The sequence below is a fragment of the Sebastes fasciatus genome, chromosome 17 (genome assembly GCF_043250625.1).
Source record: "Sebastes fasciatus isolate fSebFas1 chromosome 17, fSebFas1.pri, whole genome shotgun sequence".
Taxonomy (NCBI): Eukaryota; Metazoa; Chordata; class Actinopteri; order Perciformes; family Sebastidae; genus Sebastes; species Sebastes fasciatus.
The window spans coordinates 22,941,845-22,959,771 of NC_133811.1; the positions used below are offsets into that span (position 1 = coordinate 22,941,845).

At 40.9% G+C, this 17,927-nt stretch overlaps 1 protein-coding gene across 7 annotated transcripts in view; it reads left to right on the top strand.

Moving 5' to 3' along the window:
* The window catches only part of rbms3 (RNA binding motif, single stranded interacting protein), a 345,383-nt gene that overhangs the window by 152,526 nt on the left and 174,930 nt on the right, over positions 1-17,927 (top strand). For all 7 annotated transcript variants that reach the window (XM_074613699.1, XM_074613700.1, XM_074613706.1 and 4 more), the window contains one exon: positions 13,833-13,891. In XM_074613699.1, coding sequence (XP_074469800.1) covers positions 13,833-13,891 — 59 coding nt within the window. The remainder of the gene's footprint in view (positions 1-13,832; positions 13,892-17,927) is intronic.

Genomic DNA, 17,927 nt, shown 5'->3' on the forward strand with positions numbered 1-17,927 from the left:
GAAGCAGTATCTAGAAAGCAGAAGAAGCAGCAGCAGCGCAGATGAGATGTGTTCATTTGTGCGTGTCAGACAGCATGGCATGAGGGTTTGACAAGTTGGACACTTCCAAACAAACAGGGCCTATTCTGCAAGGCTGGCTCTGAAGGAGACTGTAGTCTGTGTGTGTGTGTTTGAGAGAGAGATTGTAACTAGCTCAGAACAACAGGCTAATGCTTCTTTCCGTCACTTACTGTTTGTCTTGTCTTTTCTTGATGCACACTCTCGGTTACACACACACACACACACTACCAGTGTGTAGTTCACTTTCCCAGGCTCAGTCTGAGGACATCGTGTCTCTGTGAGGAACGTCTTTCCTGCCTTAACTGTCTTCTGAGTTCTGAGCTTACAGAAGAAAATAACATTACTCATCTTTAAAATCATTTCTTTTAGAGAAAGTATAAGAGTTACGATTGAATAAAACAAATGAACAAAGAAACCAGGCATCCCAGTCTGCTCGTTAGAGTCCAGCTGGGTGACAGGGTCAAGCGAACAAACGGAGCACAACAATCCACATCTTCTCCAAGGCAGAGTACCGACTTAGATCTCCTGAAGGTGACCATGAGATAGAGAGGTGTTTATAGAATAGCTTGAGGTTTTGGGAAATGTTTGAAAGTCAGATGTGAAGATTGATACCACTCTTATATTTGTCCGTTAAAATATGAAGCTACAATCTGCAGCCGGTTAGTTTAGCTTAGTATAAAGACAGGAAGAAACAGCTAGCTGTGCAAACTACTGCCAACGCTACTGCACTGTCTGAGCCAAACATGCTTTCATGTAAGTATTAATATTATTAGTGGAGTGAATACATATTATATTTTGATATTTCAACGAACCAGAAGATAGTAGCCTTAAGCAAAGTACACAGTTTGTAACTTGTTAACACCTTCTGATGTTGCCAGCTGCTACCATGTGGGATGTAGCTTGATTGGGCTGCAGCTAATTGAGGAATTTTAATTAATCTATTTCCATTCATTCTTTATTATAAAACATTTCTTTGTTTTACACAGCCCACATTGTCAGCTCACATTTTGCAAAGTAAGTTTTCTCCATTAGTTAACTTGCTAGTTAACTCACCACATGGCACATTTCACATTGTATGTGTTTGACAAATAAATGGATTATGTCTGTTTCTATCTATCTGCATGTGACATGGTAAATACAGCCTGAGCAAATAGCCCCTATATTTCCATTTTATTCCGGTCATTTCTTGGTAATTCCCATAAATTCCCATTAATTCCCATGGAAAGTTTCCACCTTGAATATTCATGGAACACACAGTCAGGAGGACTCGGAGTAAATTACTAACTTTAGTTAAAGTTTCCAATGACAACAACAGGGCTTGGGAGAAAGAAACAAGGTGATATTTTGGCTCATCTAGATTGACTAAAATGTCAGCAGTTTTCATGACTAAAACTATACTAAGATAGTTATGGTTTTCTTTGACTAAGATGAGACTAAAATGCTCAGACTTTTAGTCAACTAAAACTTGACTTGACCAAAAAGCAGGATGAGGTTGACGATGAGATATGATAAAAACTGACAAGGACATTTGATGAAGGACTAATATTAAATAAAAAAAATAGCTGACAAAATTAATTAACATTAATGCTGATCCATATCCATATCTAATCCAAATCAGTCTAAAGACGGCTGTCTTTGATGCCTGCAGCTCAGAAAAATAGCCTTTATTTTGAAAACAAATAAGTCAAAAGTCGTGTCAAGTCAAAGTTTATTAAAGCCCAATATCACAAAGCATGCCTCAAAGGGCTGTACATAAAAAACAGCAATGTGCAACATTAGCAAAGCACACAAAAACGTATATAGGTGATATAAACTACATGCAAAGCATTACAAACGGAGAAGTTAGACACACAATATATACAATAAAAACGATGGCAACATTAGCAAAATATACAAAAACGTACAAAATTTGAAGTTGGATTAGCGTAACCTTTAGTTGCAGTAGATGTGCTAGCATTTCTTCACAGTGCTGCATTTGAAAACAGTTTGACCACCTTTGAGAACGCTCAAAGTCAATTTTTGTTTGTGGCACTGCTGGCTTTATACCAGTTTCAGCATTGGCATGCACTCTTGTTATTTTGACCTGTGTCTACACTTTGGTTGATGACTCACTATTGTGAAGACAGTGCTGACAGTGTTGACTTTTGTATGTCCTTTTCTCTCTTTACTTGTCATTTTCTTTCTTTGTTACTTTCTTGTCTGTCTTTTTACTAAAACTCACCTGAACAAAAACAGATTCACCAAAATTGTATTTTTTCTTTCTTATTAAAGCCCATACATTATGTTCCTGATCTATGTGGGGAAGTGTGTTAAATTAATTCAATTTATCTTGAAATGTATGATTTTAACAAAATTGAGTTTTTTATCGATTTAATGATAAATAACAGGTAATTGATTATTCATGAGAAAGTTGCACAGCGAGACATAAATGGACTAAATTCAAAGGAATACAAATAGACCAGATTTAGCAGATTGATCCAGTCCCATCCGATGTGACACAGACTAAATTGTGGGAACCATTTACCTGACGGAGGCTATCTGAATTTTAAAACTCTCTTTTATTGAAAATCCCTTTAATGCGAAGATAAAGTGTTTTAAATTTAACTCTCCTACAATGAATTCCGAACACATGCTAAAACTTTTAAATCACCTTCTTTTCCTCTTATAAATTGCCTGCCTGGAGCCCGGTGGCCGTGTTGCTGCTCGCAGCTATAATCTATTCCCATTATGTGGGGAGGAGGGAAAGTTTGAATGGTTCTAATCAACTTGTCATCCATTTCACACTTGCCAGGTAAAATGAATGCTCATGAAAAGAAATCGCATCAGCAGGGAAATAAGGAAAAATTTAAATCAGAATAGTTGATGACAACTAATGACCACAGAGAGCGACCGCCGCCAACTTCAACAGACGGGTGCGATGACACTCTGGCCAAAGTACTGCGGCCACTCAAATCTGTAGGAAATGAATGTTGATTATGTTGTTTTAGTCAACCAGATTATACATACTGTATGATGTCTAAATATACTTGAAGTTCTGCGGTGTTGCCAACGTCTTTTTTTGCCCCATGAATGTAGCATTTATTGAAGTACAGGAAATAAGAAAAGAAAGCAACCACTTCAGACCGTATTACCTTTCCGTTCCAAGATGCTTCCCACATTTACAGACGTTAAAGGTTTGAAAGTACATATTTGGCAGTTTACCACAAACCTGCCAACAAAGCACGGGGGAATCCCAGCACCTAAAAAAATCAAGGGTGAAATTCTGCCAAGAAAAAGATAGAGAGCGGAATCCAAAAAAGGAATTATCCAATTTGTTGAAGCTTTTTGATTTATTGCCGCTCGTGCTTGCCAACACAATGTTTTGATATTTATACCGTTATGCTTTTATAATTTGGACACCATTATCCTTTAAAATGTGGAATGCTTTACCATAAATAATATTGACAAGTCGTTCTAGTGATTTCATTAACCACGCCAGCCAGCTTTGATCCAACAAACAAGTTTTGTGCTGAAGACCGGGGTCGACTTTGGACTCACTTTGCTAAAACGTGTCACAGTCTCCATCCAGTTCCATGCTGGGATAAAGATAAAGGCCATTACCACCAGTCTGTCAGCTCAGAGGCTCAGAGGTCATGAGAAGAATTCACTGATATCAACTCAGAGCTGGTGGACTGAACAGCTGCTCTGCTCCCTGCCAGGTGTCTATCAGGATAGTTTGGCCCTCCTCTGTTTATTCCTCCCACTGCGTCCCTCCGTTGTTGTATTCATCTCTTTGTCTCTGTGTCTTTTCCGAATTTCAGTCTTTTTTTTCTTTCATCTTTGTTGTTTGTTGTTGTTTTCTTTTGCCTTCTTCTTCTTCTTTAACAAGTCTCTAAAAATGTCTTTGATTTATGAGTGCTTGGTACCCTTTGTCCTCCCCACTGTTTCGGTCTTGAGATTTGAAATTTTGAAAGTTGCTAGTAAACAATTAAAGGGACTATTTGTAACTTTCAGAAATGCTTCTTAACAGCGACACCTGTGGCCGTGAAATCAACGAAAGTCAGCGTCGGGCTCGCGCTTGCTCGCTCTAAATATACCTGAACGAGCATCGCTCAAAACAGTGAGGCGACACACGTCAGCTAAAACCACAATATCACTCTATATTTCAGCTGCATGGCAGTAATGTTAGCTGACCAGATGAAGGTCTCTCCATGAACATGATTTAGATCTGATCCTAGTGTTGGCTTTTCCTGCCTAAGTGCAGGCTGAGTCAGCGGGGCTCTGCAGCGTGTCTCCTCTGCTCTCTCCGCCCGCAGCCGGAGAGAGCAGAGGAGACACCGGCACCCGGTCGGTAACGAGAGGGTAACGTAACTCTCTGTAGAGCTCCGTCACTTCACAAGACACGGGAAACCTCTGTTGGTCTGGAGGAACTGCAGAATTTATTTCTGCACAAACGTCCCCTGTTCATTCACTAGATATTCTCAGCATTCTGAGTGAAGGAGAGCAGGCAGCGGAGACGAGGCTCCAGCCACACGCGAGCGCGCATATGCGAACGCGCATGTGTGACGACCCGCTACATTTATGCGCGTACAAAGTTACAAATAGTCCCTTTAAAGGGGACATATCATGAAAAATTAAATTTTTAGTGCCTCTGCACATACATTTGAGGATCTGGAGCAGTGGGAAACCTCCGGGTCTGAAATGTGAAACCAATGCAGAAGTGCCTTAAACTTGCTTTCTTTCTAATAGCCAGCAGGGGGCGACTCCTCTGGTTGCAAACAGAAGTCTGATTATATAGAAGTCTATGAGAAAATGAGTCTACTTCTCACTTGATTTATTACCTCAGTAAACATTGTAAACATGAGTTTATGGTCTCAATCGCTAGTTTCAAGTCTTCTTCCATACAGCATGATGTTCATTATTATAGTCCCATTTAGAGTCAAATAGACCATAAAGCAGGGTATGCTTTAGGGCGGGGCTACCTTGCGATTGTCAGGTCGCTACCATGACGTTGTCCGGTCTGGGAGTTGTCCATGTTTTCGTCTTAGAGCTTTAACCCTTTCACCGTGTGTTTTCAGTTCATAAAAGTTAATTAGAACATTTTTGGTTGACTGAAAATGTCTTCTTCAGCGTTTGGTTGTACTTAGCTCCACCCTCTTGTGTCACTTCTGGTTGCAAAAAAACAAGATGGCGACGGGCAAAAACCAAGATGGCGACAGCCAAAATACTGAACTTGAGGCATCAAAACAGTAGTCCACAAACCAATGGGTGACATTGCAGTGACTACGTCCACTTCTTATATACAGTTTATGATCTGGAGTGCCTACCAACCACAAAACATGTGATTCAACAAGCCATTCAGATTTGGCTCATGTCACATGCAGGCTAATTAGATTATATCGCCCACAGCTTGAGAGCTACCTTTGAAAAGGTGCACCATAGTTTTCTCGCAAGCCAATCAGAGCAGACTGGGCTTTTTCAGGAGGGGGGCTTAAAGAGACAGGTGCTAAAACGGAGCATTTCAGACAGAGGGTGAAAACAGGTATATTCAGACAGACAGTATGAGAAAAATAATGTTTCTTTGGGACATTAAAGCATGTAAACATGTTCTAGTAGAAATCCAAAATACAAGTATGAACCTGGAAATGAGCATGATATGTCCCCTTTAAAATACAAATTCAGTCATTTCAGTCAGAGATTAGTAAATCTAACAAGAGTTTTGCTTTTGTACAGTGTGTCCCAGACTCTGCTCTCAGTTTAGCATGTCTTTAGTTTTAACAGTGCAAAAAAATTAGAAATAAAAAATATACACGTACATATATATATTTGAAGCTTAAGGTTACCATACAGATTTCCAGTAGTCGCGTAGCAACTGCAGCAGCAACAACATTTCATGAAAACATCTGTTTAATATTTCCATCCAAAAAGATGCCCGGTGGACAGGAGGCCTGACCTCTGTTTGAGCCGCAGCGATGTGCGAGCTGTGGGACACGTTAGCTTGCTTTAAGACAGGGGACGACTTTCAAGGGCAAATGCCACACGCTGCTTTTTACACAGCCAGATGATTCCTACTGATTCTCAGTGACGAGGCTTGCACTTACTCACACATATACTGCATACACGTATAGTATACAAATGCAAAACTTAAAATTCACACAACGTCTCTCTCTTTCTTCTTCTGACTCACTCAATTGTGTTTGTACGTGCTGTTTGTCTGAGATTTTCCATTTCTACCTGTCATCCTCTTCATATTGTGCTCCTTTCTTATATCCTGTTTCTCATTTTTTATCTTTGATATAAAAGTATAAAGAAGTCATGTTTCTTTTTTCCTCTGCTCTGTCCTCTCTGTGCGTCTGCCACAGTGACACCTGTCTCTTGCGTAAGCATCAAAGACTTGACAAAATAAAACACGTCCTATGAAATTGTAGGTTATCTGGAGTGTTAGCAGAATAGGTGGAATTGTCACTATACGTGCAAATAATACTTTTACCGACGACTGGAGTACATAAAATACTTAATCCACCCACCAATGGCTAGAAAGCAGCGATGACTTGGCCCTTCCTATTCCACATTTGAAAGCAAGAAAACACAAACTATTATCTGTCATGATCCATCATATGTTATAAAGATGTTCAGCATTTCTTTCATACAGTTGATGTCTTAAACAAGATTACTGGCTCATCCTTCAAACTTATTATCACTGTTCCGTCAGCTGAAATTGGTGTAAAGGTTGTCACTACCTGAACTAATTGGTAGAAATAATATACTTGAATGCTGCTCTGTGCTACTGACAAATGCACTAGTATAATCATTACACATTTTCCAATAAAACAATGTGCTTCTTAAGCCTATGAAACCCCTCTGGATAATATTTGCTTCGCAGTGCAGATAGTAAATGTGGATGGTGGGTGTCTGCTGCACCTGTTCCTACATGAGTAGAACTCTTAGTGCAGCACCTTTTCTCCTTTTACAGTATCTACATTCTGCTAATTATTTTTTGCGTAAAGGCCTACAAGAGGTGATAAATTGAAGTTATTGTTCTCCATAGTGTGCCTTCCGCACCTGCCTGCACAGGTGCTCCAAAGGTGCTGAACAGGCCTGAAGCAGAGTTTTCTGCCTTTTATACAATTCAGTCTCGCAGCTGAACACAGTAAAGCCTCTCTGCATGGGTTTCATTCTTTTTCTTTGTTCTTCTTTTTTTTTTATTTCCTCAAAGAGTGGGAACTCAAATGGTATAAATACTGTACTATATTCAACCTGGTCTCACAGGAAGGCGTGTAAATAGCACAACATTATACGAATATTCCACATCATGAGGACGCATGTTATGCTTTTTGCGTGTCATTTGTATGCTGTTTTTCAGATGTCTTTTGTGTACCACGTAACAAAACTATGGTAACGCCCGCAGTCCCACCATAAGAGGTCTTTCTCGCTTTTTATCCTACGTCTCTTGCTCTGAGCGTAGCATATTTATTAGGGCTGTAAATCGATTAAAATATTAAATTGTGAATTGCACATTTTGTTCAAAATGTACCTTAAAGGGAGATTTGTCAAGTATTTAATACTCATCAACATGGGAGTGGGCAAATATGCTGCTTTATGCAAATGTATGTTTATGTTTATTATTGGAAATCAATTAACAACACAAAACAATAACAAATATTGTCCAGAAACCCTCACAGGTACTGCATTTAGCATTAAACAATATGCTGAAATCATAACATGGCAAACTGCAGCCCAACAGGCAACAACAGCTGTCAGTGTGTCAGTGTGCTGACTTGACTATGACTTGCCCCAAACTGCATATGATTATCATAAAGTGGGCATGTCTGTAAAGGGGAGACTCGTGGGTACCCATAGAACCCATTTTCATTCACATATAGGTCAGAGGTCAAGGGACCCCTTTGAAAATGGCCATGCCAGTTTTTCTTTTCCAAAATTTTGTAGCGTTATTTAACCTCCTTCTCGACAAGCTAGTATGACATGGTTGGTACCTTAGATTTTTTAGTTTCATATAATGCCAGTATCTTCACTCTAGCTTTAAAACTGAGCCTGCTACTACCTAAAAATCAAAAGTTGCGTTGATGTGTTAAAGAAATTAGTGGCGTTAAAACCAATTTGCATTAATGCGTTATCATCGCGTTAACTTTGAAAGCCCTAATATTTATACTATATTTGTACAGACTACATGGCGTACACAAAATACACCAAATGCAAGAAAGGCGTTCTGACTGCACGCTAAATGCCTTGCGCATTATCGTGTTATTCATAAATTATTTTGTGTGAATGGGCTGCTGCATTCCAGTCTTCATCTGCAGGTACAGACGGGCAGTCTTATGCAGATACAGTACAATTTGCACACACACACACACACCTCACCAAGCTCATATACAAAGACCTTTCGGAGAGCACAGATGGAACGAAGCGGTCTTAGATCCTAGTTCAGGTTTCATCTACCTACTGCTCAAAGGCATTGCTGTGTTGTGTAATGACACACAGTCACAAGCCTTTGTAGTTTGTGTCCAAAGGCTGAAAGGAAGGGTCTCAGCATAACACTTCCACACTTTGGGTGGTACATCCATCCAGTGACGTGTTGCGGTTCTGGCCAGCTCTCCAGTTTCTCTCTCTCTCTGCCCACATACAGAAAAAGAGCCACTTCACTTTCCCAGCTCTGATGACGGAAATGAAACACGCCTGGATCGTTTCATCCGGCAAGAGAGCGAGAAAAGATAGAAACGCAGCGCTTGGATGGGATGTCACTCGTGTGCATGCAGCTGCCCCTCTTAAAAAACAGCTCAGCTTCAATTTTATCGCATTTCAGTGCCCAGACAGCTGTCATGTTTTACATCCACCACAATTTGTACATTTTCATCAGCCTAAAATAGCTCATAAAGCCTCTGTTTTTTTATAGGCGGTTTCATTTCTGGCGTCTCCTTTTCTTTGGGTTGATCCGATGTTGCATCAGAAAATGATTGCCATGGGATTCCTATTAGGAGGGAGGAGGAAGAGAGTGACAAAAGGAGAGAGATGAAGGATACAGAGGAGGAAAGAGAAACAGAGAGGATGGTAAAGAGACATTAGGAGAGAGAGAAAGAGAGAGAGAGGATAAGATTTGTGAGGAGGAGGGAGGGCCGAGGGCCAGCGGAGTCAGAGATAAGAGGCTGCGAGAGTGATTGAAATAGGATTAGTGGAGACAGGCTCTGCATCCCCGGCCACAGCATCACAGTGTTAAACCTGTGCTTCACAGGGACTGCCTCTGTCACATCAAAGCCTCCCCAGGCCTGCCTGGCAGAGAGGCGAAGGGGCCACCAGCACGGTCATCCACACACACACACACACACACACACGCGCACACACACACACACACACACAACACATACATGAACAGGCTGATCACATTCTCCATCCGTCCTCCAATATGCCTCCATTATGGAGCAGGAAGCTGGCTCCTTCCACCTCGCCTTTTCATCTCGCTGCAGTGTCTTTGTGCTGTGTATTTGGACCGCGGAAAGGATGCATTGATGAGCCATCTTTAACATTTAATGAGGCAAGCGGTGATGAGCTGGCATTGGAAAGCTACTGTCTCCTGCTTCCCCAGAGTCCAAACAAAGTTTTAATGAGAACTTTCCCCCAATTTGTGCCAAAAGCACTGAGCTTTTTTAACTGCTTCCCAGACTGAACGCATACAACATTTTTTTACCTAAGTACTGAAGCAGAGGGGGACACCTGTACGCAAATAAACAGGAACAAACATACTAGCTCCAGCTCCACTCTAACTAGCTTTGTTGGAGGGCGCGCCAAACTAGCCTCTAGTTTCAGGTGTTATGCAAGTGTGTTACTTGGTGACATCACCACGTTACAGAAGAATAGGATGGACTTCAAACAAGGCGTTTCAGGCAGCTCAGGAGCAGTGTTTCTGTCTCCCTTTGGTGTGGACTTTGGACTCTGTAACTTTGCAGACCTCTTACATGCACAAAAAACTATACAACACACTAAAGGAAAGGGAAAGCACAAAAGCATCATAGGTCCTCTTTAAGACTAGGGATATCACGAGAACCAATCCTTCGGTACCAAGTCGATACAAAAAATCTGAAAACGTAACAAGTGACTAACAGAGTCTTGTTGTCCTGGGTTCGATAGAAAATTCCCCTGATAATGCTACAATGTGAACTACTTATCCGTGTTGAAATCGGCAGGAGGAGAGCTAGTTAACGTTAGCCGTTAGCAGCCGGTGGCTAAACAAAAGAGCTAATGGCTAATGTTAACGGAGGCTCTATTCAGTAAAAATTAGTATAGGGCAAAGGTAAATTATAAAGTTATTATGATGTGTTCAAATGTAATCTCGTAAAATGTTATGTTTGGTGAGAATCTTGAGAAGGATCATCAAGGATTAATAATAAATTTGCTAAAACCAGTATGCAAATGGTAATAAAGAGAGGATGTGGAAGTACATGGGATTTATTGTTTTGCTTTTGTTTTTTACCGTGGTATCGAATTGGTAATGAGATGTGTGGACTCTTACTGATATTGGTATAGACTACTAAATTTCTGGTATTCTGAGGTTACAATTTAAGACTACTTTATAGTTAAATAACTTACCTGTATGGTCCTGTTTGAGTGGTCTAGCTCAGTTAAAGAGACGTGGTTATCATATTCATGTTTCTACACATTTTTGAAAGTGTGTCCTGTTAGTCTAATATTTTGAAATATCAAAATTTTTGAGTTTGTCAGTATCACCCAGTGCTAATTACCGTCTGGTTATTCTGTCAATAAGTAGTTCCTAAATCTAAACTAAACCTTGTCATATATATTTATTACCTATACCAGTATTGAAGATTCTACTCATATCACCAATTCTTGCTCCTAGTTCCAGTTTGTTTCTCAACAAATACTGCAGTAGCTAACCAATCTCTGCATGTTCTCTAATCAAATGAGCACTCACTGTTCCGTGTTCATCTTGTGTACTTGTGCTCGAGAGTGTCTCGATGTGATCAAACGTTGCGCGTTAAGTTCTGAGCTGTTGCAGTAGATTATGGATCCCTATAGCTAAAATAGCCTGTTTATCTGCTGAAGAGAGACAATCCACTGATTGGTGAGTGCTGTCGCTCTCTCTGTGTGTGTGCATATTTGTATGTGTGTGTCTGTGTACTCACACGGTATCTGTATTTGTGTGTGTGTGTGAGCTGGTAGTTTTCCTCTCGGTGCTCATCAGTTCATATCCACCACCCACCCCACCGCAGCATGCAGTAAATAGAGTCTCCGCCACTCGTTGAGAAATGGCACAATTATCCCCTGCTGGTGAAATATGGGCCGGGATGCACCACTGCTTCTTCCCTACAGAATGTGTGTGTGAGTGTGTGTGTGTGTGTGTGCAGCAAACATCTCTCCTCTGCTCACTCATTTTGATGTGCGTTCAACACACAGGGAATTGTCTTCACTTACGTATTTATACGCAAACACACAGTATATGCATCACATACACAAGTGTAATTGTACAAGCAAGGTCACAGCTGCACACACGCTCACACATACACAAGTGCATGCAGTATATGCACACCTGCAGATTGGCACCCACACACACACACACACACACACATACACACATACTGTACTTACAGTGCTACAGTGCTCCTCGCCCTGCACACAATGCAGAATGTCTCAGTTTTAGCTGAGACAAGCAGATAGAATAACTCACTGTCAGTCAGTCAGTAAGGTCAATCTTTCAATTCCCAAAAATTCATAGCAACCCACTGTGCATGCAGAACGGAGGAATAAAGAAACGTAATACCTTTCAGTTTTTGCAGAGAACTACACTACAATGGGAATAGTGGACTTTTGTTGGACAATGTCAGCTTTTGTGTTGGGTTTCACAGACACATATACTACATCTTACACATCGTATGCATCTTATATCAGTGAAATAACTCAAAAAGTGACTAGAGTGACTATCAAAATAAAACCGGAAACAAAGTCCAAACAAACCCTAGGACCATGACACATCAGGCAGAAATATATAGGCAAACAGCAGCAGTAGCATACTGTATATATGAAAATATAGCCCAGAAAGAAAACACCAATTAGAGGGTACCAGTAGCACCTCCCAGCATCCAAATTAAGGTCAATGAGCTCTTCTAGCTGTAAACAAGAATAACATATTTATGAACAACAACAAAATACTTAATTCATACATGTAGATACACATCATCGGAAGGAATTAAGTCAGAAAACATAATTTTTCACGCACTAGTCAATATGGAGAGTTTGGGCCATTATGCCATTTCTTTTCAGACTAGTGGAAAAAAACATCCAAAATACACATGTAGGTGTTTATTTTACTCCTTTGTCTATTTGCGTCTGTAGATTTCTCCTAAATTCATCAAAAGTTGGCACTAGATAATGCCTCATTTGCATATTTAAACATAACATTTCAACTTGTAATACAAAAACTAATTGTCTTAATGTAAGTAATCAACTACTGAAGTTTCACGGTGATATCTATTAGTTTAAAAAAATCCTCTGTTTACCTGTAGTGTCTTGCAAAATGTATGGGATTTTACAATACATAAGGCCATTTTCTTTTTACTCACACTCAAATCTCCACTTCAGCAGCACTTTACACACACCAAACTTTCATTCCTATCTGTATTCTGAAGGTTTTTACGGAGGGATTTGTTCATATATCATTCATAGCCTGATTTATACAACATTTGAGTCCTAAAAACATGGTGAAAATGGATTTTTCTGTTGACACTATTTTCGGATTTATGAAATGATACAAATATGGATATCTAAAACCCCCTCTGTAAAAAACCTTCGACTGTAATGTGTCAACAAAATAAAACAAGAATGTTGAACCTGGTTTTATCAAGTGTTCAGATTACTGTTCTGGAAATGTATGCAAATTAATTAGCACATATTTAATAAGATAATGACTCATTTGCATGTTTAAACATAACATTTCATACAACTTGTAATACAAAAAATAATTTTCTTAATGTAAGTAATCAATTGGGGAAGTTTCATAGTGATATCTAGTAGTTAATTTTTGTACCCTATTCACCGGTAGTGTCTCCCCTTAAAGAACATTGTATTAATACATAATAATTTCAATAGTCTTATAAAAAATACAGCAAAAATGTAAAAAAAAAATCCCAAATAATGCAAATACCAAACAGATACCTAATAGACTATATCTTAAATGCCATTCTTGTTGTGTGTTTTATTTATAGAAAATTGCCAAAATGCAAGTAAACATGAATAATGTGTTCACTCTTTCAAGTGCTAATTAATAGCCTAAAGATGTTGCGTTGTCAAAGTATTGCCATGCTGTTTGAAACCAGACTACAATAGAATAAATGAGTATTATTGTTAGCTCACTGGTGGGAGGCTGGCCTTTTTGTTCATGGTGTCGTTTTCAGATGTGAAAGGAATTAATCAGAATTTAATATGTTGTACTGTATACTAATATAACGACTTCACTTTTAGGAATCGTCCGCTGTGCTTGTATGCTTTTAGACCTTTTGAAAATGTTCAGTGACTCGCTCAAATGTCAAAAGGGCTGCGCATTCACTTGAAGTCAGCCATAAACATAACGTTATTAACCTCAAGTGATTTCTCTTTCCAATGGCTTTTGACATTTGTGGGACTTTGCAAATTGCTAGTTGAAGCTAAATGGCAGAGCATATGGAAATAAATAAGACATGTGCTTTAACCACGGGATGGCGATGTTAGTGAGCTGCCCCGCTAGTCAAAGGTCAAAAACACTCAATTTCATTCCTCTTGTCTTTACACAGGTATGGAAAAATAGTGTCAACCAAGGCCATTCTGGACAAGAACACCAACCAGTGCAAAGGTAAGTCATTACTTTGTCCATCTTGTACACCCACCTTGTTTTAGTGCACCAGCCATCACTCTCAGGACTGTGTCTTGTCACGGCGAACAGCAGCCCGGTGCCGTAAATTTAGACGTCAGCCGAGAAAGCCCTCCGCCGTAAATCAGTGATTTAGCGAGGAGCTGGCTTAACGCCGCAGGAAGGCTCCGGGTAAACAACCTGCTCTTAGATGTCGCTGCCCTGGCTGCTCCAGAGGATAAGCAGGCGAGCAGCCACCGGCTCAGCCACTCCCTGTCTCCTCTTCCATTTCCTGTTTGGTAATATGGAAGACTTTTGGTGTGATTCTATAAAAAGGTCCATTAGGGTCTGCACAGTAAATGGTGCGCACATGCAGCGAAGACATTAGTGGCTCATTTTGACCTCAGGCCACACACATTTACATGCTTGAACATACGCACACACTCGACCAATTAGAGTCGTTAGTTGGGATTAGATTAGCTATTTGCTATCACTGTCACACTCACCTTCTTGGGCTCTATCTTCACTTCAGCCACCTGCCTCGCATGGCTGTAAATACATTTCACATACTCTTTTTTTGTGTGCAATCAGTTGGTAATGATGAAGACCAGCTTAGTCTTCAGTGAAGAAAGATGGAGAAAGAGAGAGAGAAGGGGTGAGGGGGAGAACGGAGCGATAGAGAGATGAGGGAGAAAAAAAAAGATTAGTGTGCTACTTGCCCCGAGGTGTCTGGCAGCACTGTTTAAGAGCTATTGAAGTTCCATCAATACTTTTAATTGCTTTTTGTGGTTTCCCGGGCTCTGAAGTGTGGCCTTTCAAGGTGAAGCCGCCTTCTTAACCCCGCTCCACACCACCTGAGTTTATCCTGCCAGGCATGCTCTGGGTCAAAACGTACCCTCTGCCTGTTAGAGGATGGAGGAAAAAAAGGGTTGATTATCTCGACGGGTCTTTTTTTTTGTGATTCCTGCAGGCTATTAAAGACGAGACTGGATGCATGTTAGTAGGAAGGATGTATCTGCAGGTCGAAGGACACAGCGCTGGGTAGGTCAAAGAGGAGAAAGACAGAGTTGAAGGAGGTGAGGCTGAAAAAAGAGAAACAAGACTCTGTTAAAACCGAGTATATGGCTGGATCGTGCGCAGTCAGTCTGTGAATTTGTTGATAAATTGTTATATATATATAGTAAGTGGTCATGTCTATAATGTTAAAACCAGTACTACATGTCCACCAGGTCTGGTGAGGACACTAGGGGATGCGCTGCTCAACTCAACTGGCCAATCAGTTGACGTGACTTTCCCTATCGTGGAATTAACCTGATTGGTCCTTGGTTTCCTGCTTGCCATTTCAAACAGGAAACAACGTGGCCTGCTCGTAACTTTCTGTTATTCCCTCTAAACAATCCACCAAAATCTACTCCTGAAAACATTTTAGGAGAGAAATAGGCTATGCCACTGCTGAATCTCATTTCATTTTAGAACTAGATCGCCTAGTTTGACAGTTTGGTCCAAGTTTTGAGAGGCGGACGCGTCGCGCTGGACGGGCTCATTTGCATAAAGGACTTTTTTTGTGACAGACTTTTGCGTTGTAGGGCTGGCCCTCTTCGGTCCACTTGCGTAGAAGAACCAATCCAAAATCTTTAGGGTCCAAAATCTTGTGCTTGTAAACACTGTCGTAGCAGAAACACTTTCTGCTCAAAGTTTAACAAATAAAAATCGTCCCGCCAGTAAACAGCTCCAGAATGTGACTCGCGTTGAGAGTTTTAATCCTCCAGAATCTCCGGCTCCGTCGCAGCTCTCTCCCCCGGAGCCGCCTTCTAGACGACATCAACCAATAGCAACGCATTATCACCACGCGGCACCCCTTTACGTCCCCATGCATGTAGATAAATGATTGTGAAACCTGGACATGTTTCCAGGTTTAAAAGCGGCCATTCTTGCTGCCTTTCTAGCAACAACTTTGCATTTAAAAATCATACAATCAGACGATCAGTAGGCGGAGATCTCTGATTGTATGCTATCACAAGACTGAGATGAGGTAAAGCTCTTCCAATTTCCGTGATGGAAGAAAAATACACCGGGCTCGCTCACAGGTTATCCCTCTGATCTGAGTTACTGTATGCACAGCACAAAAAAGAAGTCAGCTCAGCTTAGCACTGTGTTGTGTGGGAGACAATGTTTCCCATAAGTCACCCTCCTGGAATGCAGCGCTGCTGAGATGCCAGAAAGCAAATGTAAGCAGACGTATTTTATGAGTGGGAAGGATAGTCCTGCTCTGTCTGCACCCAGTGAGAGAGAGAGAAAGAGCGAGAGAGAAAGAGATGGACGGAGGGGCGATGTGTACAAAGAGGAAGTAAGAGTGTGAGGAGAAGGACTGAGTAACCTTGAAGAGAAAATTACAGTTCTTTAGTGTTTGAAAGAAGTTCAGGAGAAGAGAAACGGCACAAAAACATAATTTCCGCTCGACATCTCTCCCCATACATCCGTATCTCACTATCTCCTGAGAGGTGAGCACATATCAAAGCATAAACGAGCCACGGAGGTGTATTGAAGCCCGATGGGCCGGCGTGCGTCTGCGCCTCCCGCTAACAAAGCGGAATCGACACATCGCCCTGATCTAGTCACGCATTGTTTGCAGTCATTTGACCCCCGCGACCCTGACACTTGTTTAAATGTCAGGGCGGCGGCTTATCACTGCGGTGCCACCATCACACGGGGAGCATCCCTCTCCTCCGGCCTCTTCTCCCGCTCCACCTCCTCTCCTCCCCCTTCGTGTTATTTGTGTTTAGTTCAGCTCAGTGAGCGCTCTGCCAAAAACAACGTGAGAGAAATGGGATAGAGGAGAGGTCAGGACCGGTCGTCTCTACGAGGGAGAAAGATCGACAATCAGCCCGTCGGAAAACAAAGACGGGAACATATCTCGTACTCGCTGGCTGACTTCTCTACCCTGCTTGTACTGTATATTTTCCCTCCCCTTCATTTTATTGATTCAAAAACTTTTGGTTTAGTTTGACTTTATATATTGTAAACACATTTTAATAATATGGTGCAATTATACCGTATACAATATATCCTTTATTTCGATTACTGGCAGTATATCATTTATTCTGCCGATAAGGTAGTAAGCTTATGAATAAAGATAATCTTCCAGCTCATGTGTGGGTTGCACGCTCTAGTACAGTATAGCCACCATTAGGCTGTGTTCACACTGACATGAGCACTCCATTGCATAAACACAGCGAGAGTGCAAAACAATGCAGGGCTGCACAACAAAAAAAAGGTTGAAACTGGCTCAACTTTTCCCACAATGCAATATGATGTCATCTGGCAAGGTTCTTCGTTGGCCACTCAGATTATGTACAAGCACACACTACTGATAGATGTAACATGAATGGAGCAATACCTGGCAATCGCCTCCATAATATCTATTGTATTAAACCTCAGCGTTTTGGTATCAGCAAAATGTCAAACCATGATTTGTTGCATTGTAATAAGATGAAATACATCATTTATTAAAAAAAAAAAAATCCTAAACATATGAAATCACAGCAAAGATTTATCCGGGGAATATGCAATTAGTTAAAATGAAAATTTCTATATAGAGCACATGCTTTTTTAGACATCTAGATCCCATATAGAGTATGGCTGCGTTCACACTGCAAGCAAAAGGTGGCCCAAAACAGATTTTTTTTTTCATATCTTATTTTTTTCATAACAGTGTGAACGACACAAATCACATGGAATCTAATCTTGGGGGACATTTGTCACAATTCTGCGCTGTGAAGCCATTCATGTCACGATCCCAACACAACTAGCTCCGACTCTGCATCCACACTCACACACACACACCTCCGTACAGAAGTAGCATCCATTGCTCCACAATAAGCCATAATTATAAATCTGTCTCTCTTTCTCCTCCTCATCTTTCTGCTCAAGAATTCGCTGGCGCCCGCTGCACATCAACTTATAAATGAAACCGTAGTAAAGGCTGATTTCAGTGACCTCCATGTTTACTTTTATACGACAGCGTGTGACTTCTTTGTTA